The sequence below is a fragment of the Panthera tigris genome, chromosome F2 (assembly GCF_018350195.1).
Source record: "Panthera tigris isolate Pti1 chromosome F2, P.tigris_Pti1_mat1.1, whole genome shotgun sequence".
NCBI classification, from domain to species: Eukaryota; Metazoa; Chordata; class Mammalia; order Carnivora; family Felidae; genus Panthera; species Panthera tigris.
The window spans coordinates 81,304,292-81,310,755 of NC_056676.1; the positions used below are offsets into that span (position 1 = coordinate 81,304,292).

Genomic DNA, 6,464 nt, shown 5'->3' on the forward strand with positions numbered 1-6,464 from the left:
CAAGGTCTAGGCTGGCAAGACCAATGCAGACAAAGAGTCTGGCCTTTGGAGTGGCGGTGAGCAGGACAGGGGCGCCAACCTGTCTGTTCTGCGTGGGGGCGGGTTGAGTACAGAGGGGATATGAGATTGGACAGGCAGGTGGGGGTGGGGGCGGATCTGAAGCCCCTGGAGCTAGTGTTGGGGGCTACGGGGGCCAAGGCCCTCCGATGGTGCTCCTCGCTGGAGAAGGCGCTGGTGGCACTGGGCTCACAGGCAGGACCTGCGGCCAGATTCATCCCCCTGCCCCTCGGTGCGAGGCGCCGGCTGGACAGTGCTGTGGCTCCAGAAGCAGGGTCCGTGGGAGAAAACAAGGGTGGCCGGGGGCAGGCGGAAGGGGGCTGGCAGCACTTCTGGCCCGACGGCGCGGTGACGTGACTAGTTGATGGCCCGGAAGGTGAGGAGGGGGCGGGTGGAGGGCACGAACACGAACTGGTAGGTCATCTTTAAGTCCTCCTGCCTGAGCGTCTCCACCAGGAAGCTTTTCAGCACCTAGGACAGAGGCACGTCAAATGGTCAACCCCGATGTCCCGGTCCACCTTCCCTTGCCTTTCTGGACCCTACCTTTCGGGTCAGGCGCAGCGGAGGAGAAGGAGAGGCCGGTGGTCCCCAAGCAGACCACCCGGCACCCCCAGGCCCCGCCCACCCGCAGGCCACGCCCTGCCCGGTCGCATCCCGTCCCGCCCCCGGGCCACCCAGGCCCCCTCACGTGGTGCAGCAACAGCAGCATCTCTGTCTCTGCCAGGCGCCGCCCCAGGCACTGGCGCAGACCAAAGCCGAAGGCTAGGTGTGGGTATCTGGTGCCAGAGCCCCTGTTGTCCAGCCAGCGCTGGGGATGGTAGCACTCGGGCCTCTCGAACACAGAGGGGTTTCGACCCAGGGAGTAGAGTTGCACCTTGACCAATGTCTGCGGAGAGGTGGGGAGGGGCGGGGTCGGAGGCCCCAGGAGTGAGAAGGTCACGCGGGCTTGGCGTCTGCTGGAGGGGCTGTGGGGCCTCACTCACCCCTGCCGGGATGTGGTAGTTCTGCAGCACCACGTCCGAGGCCACCTTTCGGTCCACAGACATCCCCACGGGGTACAGCCTGCGGATGGGGGCACCCGACAGGGTCCTCAGCTGTCCCTGGGACCCTCGCTTCCCTTCGGCCACCTTCCTATGCCAGGATGCGCCGGCCTGGGGGAGCTGCCAGCCCCCCTCCCGGGTCGCCTCTGGCACCGGGAAGCCTAGATCACGAGGAGCTGCTTCCTTGCACCTCCTGAGTCAGACAAAGTTCTCTGAGCCTGAGCAGCCCCCGGACACGGCGGACACGGCCGAGGATGGTGCCCGGGGCATTGAAGTGGGATCCCAGGGGGAGAAGAGCTCCTATCCGTTTCGGGAGAACAGGACGAGGTACAGGGTGGCATCTTGGGCGAAGCCGCTTCTCAGCCCCAGGACCTGGCCGCAGGCTCCCAGCACTGCTGTCCAGACAGTGGGGCCAGGACAGAGGCGGCAGCCAGGGCCTGCCACACCCACCTCAAGGTCTCCTTGAGGGCCGCCCGCAGCAGGGGCAGCTCCGAGGTTGCGCTCTGGGGATCCTGCGAGATCCTGGCCTCGGCCCCCAGGCTCTCCTGGCGTAGGGCCCGCTGCACTTCAGGGTTTCGAGCCAGCTCAAAGAGAGTCATCAACAGGGGGTAGGCCGTCTGCAGGAGCCACGGGTGCAGGGCTCAGACCTCGGCCCAGGCCACGCACCTCAGCTCCCGGGGCCTCTCCACCCCGGAAGACGGTCCTCCCTTGGGGGTGGGTCGCCTCAGATCCGCGGTGACGTGGACGCCCGGAGGAGGACTCATCCCAGGGATCTGGGACCTCAGGATCTAAAACCTAACACCTGACTCCCTCAGGGAAGGTGTGCCCAGGCTCAGTAAAGAATCAGGCCTTCTCCAGCCCCTTCGAGCCCTGGTTCTCACCCTCCTCTGGGGTCCTTCCTCTCAGGGCTGTGTATGGGGGGGGTGTTCTACTGCCCCAAACCGTTGGCACCCAGTAGGATTGTCGCCCGGACACCCGCAGGCAGGTCAGCCCAGACCTTGTGGTCGGAACATGGACGGCCCGCCCCGGCCCCTGAGTCGGCTGCCAATTTGGGGAGTTTCTCCACCGCAGGCCTGCGCCTCTTCTCGGAGCCCCGGGTGCCCGGCCCAGAGCAGGACATCACAGATGCTGGTGCGTGAACCTGGGGTGGAGGGCCAGGAGGCTCTGGCTGCACTCCACACCCTGCGGCCTGCCCCCACCCCCAGGCTGCATGCCATCTGTTCTCTCTTGCACAAGCTGGAGCCCTGTGCGCCCCTTGCTGTCATCCGCCCGTCACCTCCAGAGCATCTCTGACCTGGGGCCAAATGGACTCTGTGCCTGGGAAGGGTTCCTGGCGCAGGCAGCCCTCCAGCTGCATCGCGGCCCTTCCCCTCTTCCCAGGACCCAGGCGACTGAATGGTGTCTGTGCTGCTCATGTCTCTGGGCTCGTCCACCCTGCACTGGGCCTAGAGTGTGGCATCCCACTCGGGGAACTGCAGACCCCTTCCCTTGAGGGTCGGTTCCCGGGCCCCCCACCCTAGGTCAGAGCCTTCTGTCAGCTCAGAACAGGAGCCTGCAGGAGACACGGGCACGGGGGCACGCAGCCTGGGGTCAGGAGGCTCCATGGCCTAGGGCAGGGCTGCTTGCTGTCCTGACCGTGTCCACGCTCCCGGTGGTGAGCTCGATGGAGTTGGCCCAGATGGCTTCGAGGCTCAGGTCCGCGTGCATCAGCAGCTGCCCCACGATGCCGCTGTAGTGCTCCGGGCGGCTGAGGGCCAGCTCCTGGTAGATTTTCTGGATGGCATTGTTGGCTGTGGGGCACGGAGAGACAGGGGCCGGGCACTTCTCCTCACGCCCCTGCCCGTCAGCCCGCCTGCCCCGTGCCAACTGCTCAGGACCGGCGCGGCCCGGACTCACCGCCAAGCCTCTCGGGGCCACAAAGGCCCCCGAGGTGACCTCAGCCCTCCCCCAGCCTGTGGTGACAGGAAACCGGGGACCCTGGTGTCCCTGGCATTCAACGCTTGCCCGGTCTCTGGCCCTCACCATACTGGAAGATGTAGTCCCAGGACTCAAAGTGCTCCTTCCACAGCTGGGTGCTTGTCCAGCGTGATAGGACCCTGGGCATGAACATGAGCTGCGCGGTAGACTTTAACATGGCCTTCAAAGCCCGGAGAAAGTTCAGGCTGGCAGGACTTGGGCTGTGGCCAAGGAGGCCCAGCCGCTCTCCGAAAAGGGCTAGATTGCTGGCTGTGGACAGGGAACGGTTGCTGAGCCCAGGGTGGCCGACAGCGTCACGGGGGCCTCAGCCCCGTCCCCGGCCGGTCCCGGCTTCCCCGAGCCCTGACCCCCCTTCCCTCCCACCCTGACCCCGCGGACCTTCTACGGTGTAGTAGAGGATGCTGGGCTGGATGTCCACGGTCAGACTCCCCCGGGCATTCTGCAGCACTCGCGACTTCAGGGCCTTCGAGAAATCCCTTGCCACCCAGTCCACCATGGGCAGGTACTTCTGGACGGCCTGAGGCGACAGCACGTCTGGGTTCAGCTTCAGTCGGTTCGTGCGCCATTCGGGCCCGTTTCTGTAGAGCAGAGAGAGGCGCTTCAGGGGAGCCCGAGTCAGCAGCCTGGGGCCAGCCCTGGACCCATCTTCCTCGTCTCCAAGGGGAAGGGGCGAGGCAGGGAGCGGCCCGCTGGTCCCAGGGGGCAGGCCGCCTGCCTGGGGGCGTGAGCGCCAGCCCTTTCCCTCAGGGAGGCCTTGTGTGCTGGGCCCAGGGTGCCCCCGTGGAAGGTGGGGCCGAGCCCAGAACTTCTGCCTGGCAGCGCCGCCTGGGTTCGTGGAGTTTGTTCACGCACACCGGCGGGCCCCTTGGCTGGCACGTCAGCAGCTGTCCGGGCTGGGCTCTCCCTGTCCCTGAAGGCAGGGGAGAGGTGGGCCAGCCAGCTCCAGAGTGAGGGGCCCCCGCAACCTTCTCCTTCCAACCCTCCCTGCTCTGAGAATGATGCTTCTGGGCCGGTCCCATGTCCCCTGTCCACCCAAGAGGATACACACACACACACACACACACACACACGCACGCGCGCACACACACACACACGCACACACACACACGTGCTCACACACACACCCACCTACAGCTTAGCTCCTGGGCAAAGGTGCCTTCTTCCCCCGTCCCCCTTCTCCCCAAGCCCCCCTCCCCAGCCCCGGCCTCTCTCCTCCTCAGCCACCTGGGCTCTAGTCAATGCCAGTGGGTCCTCAGGCCCCAGCACATGCTGACACGTTCCCGAGCCCCTAGCCCCGACTCTCCTCCCCGCTGCCCTGGGCTTCCCGCCCTGACCTGTAGGAAGGGAGAAGCCCACCCCGCACGGGGAGTCCGCGGAGGCCTGTGCAGCCTGGGGGCTCCCTGATGGCAGCGATCATCCGTCCTCCTCTCTGAGGCCGTGGCCCCGCTGCCCCTCCTCAGCCCCAGGACACATATGATCCCCAAGGGGTGGGCACCCAGCGGGAGCCGGCGGCCGCTCTCCCGTCCCAAACTGGACGGGCCTTGGGCAGGCCCGCTTGCCATCAGCCCTGCCCCGGCCCTCCCCGCCCCTGCCCGCCCAGACTCCCTCTCACAGCAAGAACACGCCACATTTGTGCCCTCGATGCTGTCGGTAGGCCAGCCAGGGGTCCAGGGGCGGCCGCCACGGTTGATGGCCGTCCACTTGCTGTAGCCTCTGCACATCCTCGGGCAGCATCAGGAGCACCATGCGTGTCCCTCCCACGTCATACCTGTGGGACGAAGCTCAGAGCCCTGCTGGGGGACCCGTGCCTTCCCCCAGGCCTCACTGTGCAGGACCAAGGCGGCCCGTCTCCCACGGGCCTGTCCCTTCTCCCGGACTGGGCCTCTCCCGGAGCGGGCAGTCCCTCCCGCGGTCTGACCCAAGCCTCTCCTGCTCTGCTGTCCGCGCTCTGCCCTCTCAGCCGCGGCCAGGGAGTGCTCCCTCCTCCCCAAGAGCCGCAGTCTCCAGGTGCCGGGCCCAGACCCCCCGCCCCCCGCTGCTCGGCACCCACCCCGCCTCCCCGGGGACGCAGAGCACAGGCGGCAGTGCGCCTGGCCCGGACTCCCCAGCCGCTAGGGAGAGCCGCACAGGTGCTGTGGCTGAGGTGGGCGGGGAGGCCTTTACCTGAAAATGGGCCCCAGCTCCTGGAAGAGCTGGTGCACCTCCAGGTGAAGGTTCTCCAGGCGCCGCTCCTTCCAGATCTGCAGCAACCTCGTCCACTTGTTGCCGGGACAGCGCGGTATGGCTTCGAAGGGCAGCACCGCCTTGGGGGCCGGAGCGGCTCCGGCGCCCGGTGCGCGTGCCCTGCCCGGGGACGGCCAGGGCCCTGCCAGCCACACTCGTGCCTTTGCCCCGAACGCCATCCTGCTGCTCCCTCCGCCCCCCGTCAGCGCAATTCTTTTATCTTGCTGGAGGCCTGGGCCTGCGGCCTGATCGCGTCATGGGAGAAGTTGTCCCTGGACCAGGCCAGGAAGCCCGGAGCGGGGGTCAGGGCTGGAGGCCTCCAGAAGAGACGGATGGGCACCTTGTGCCACGATTGCGCAAGGCCTGCTGGCTGCTGGATGTGGAGAGCAGGGCAGGGTCTGGATCGGGGGCCGAGTGGGGCTGGCGGGGTGGTGAGCACTTCCCTCCTCCCCGGTGGGGGAAGGCAGCAAGATGGGTGGGGCCCCTTATCTGATCGAGAGACGCAGGGGCCTGCGCTGCTCTCCTCTCCTTTCTACAAGGACCAGAGCAGGAAGCAGTGGGCAGCCATGAGTCCCACAGACCTACGTGCCTTCTGTCCGCTCTTCCCAGATCACAGGCTGGGTGCAGGGAACGCCCACGTGAGCCGACAAGGGTGCCGGCCCGTGAGGGCTTTCAGGGCACTTAGGGGACTCCAGCGACCCAACTGTGGGTGGCACCCATGTGGCTGGCACCCCGTCTGGCTGGCTCTGCTGCCTCAGCTCTGGCGCAGCGAATGCCCAGGACTCGAGCAAGCCACTCCTCAGGCGGGGAAATGAGGCACCGCTTGCCCGGCCCCCGTGTGGCCCCCCGCAGGGGCGGCGCTCAGTGCCCAGGCCCTCCTTTCTCACCCGGAAGCCTGCGCTCAGGGGTGCGGACCCAGAGCTCAGGCCAGTGGCGGGAGGATGCAGTCCACAATGGGGGCTGTGGGCGTGGGCTCCCACCCTCTGGAGGGTGGATCCCGGGTTTGGGGTCCCAGGGCACCTCACCCACGTCAGGCGGGGTTCCCCCGAGGTGGCTCTGGCCATCATCGTTCCCGTTTCCAGATGAGGGGACACAAGCCCTGGGTTCCTGCCACCCCCAGGGCCCCCACTGTGTCACAGGGGCCCCGCGGCCCTGGCTCCTGCTGGG

At 67.2% G+C, this 6,464-nt stretch overlaps 1 protein-coding gene across 2 annotated transcripts; it reads right to left on the bottom strand.

Moving 5' to 3' along the window:
• Positions 1–414: 414 nt before the first annotated feature.
• On the bottom strand, positions 415–5,476 carry LOC102972244 (cytochrome P450 11B1, mitochondrial-like). Of its 2 annotated transcripts, XM_042973022.1 has the most exons (9): positions 5,238–5,476; positions 4,687–4,842; positions 3,453–3,652; positions 3,120–3,323; positions 2,733–2,887; positions 1,548–1,714; positions 1,041–1,119; positions 746–943; positions 415–528 (listed from the first exon to the last, which is right to left on the bottom strand). In XM_042973022.1, the coding sequence occupies exons 1-9, from the start codon at positions 5,474–5,476 to the stop codon at positions 415–417; spliced, it is 1,512 nt and encodes a 503-aa protein (XP_042828956.1). The 2 variants fall into 2 exon arrangements, with proteins under 2 accessions (XP_042828956.1, XP_042828957.1); XM_042973023.1 differs by lacking the exon at positions 746–943.
• Between the last annotated feature and the right edge of the window lie 988 nt (positions 5,477–6,464).

Coding starts and splice junctions, on each gene's coding strand:
- LOC102972244 (XM_042973022.1), bottom strand. CDS start 5,476: ATGGCGTTCGGGGCAAAGGCACGAGTGTGGCTGGCAGGGCCCTGGCCG. Junction 3,653..4,686: donor AAATGTGGCGTGTTCTTGCT/GTGAGAGGGAGT, acceptor TCTGCTCTACAG/AAACGGGCCCGAATGGCGCA. Junction 1,715..2,732: donor CCACCGGGAGCGTGGACACG/GTCAGGACAGCA, acceptor TGGCTCCTGCAG/ACGGCCTACCCCCTGTTGAT.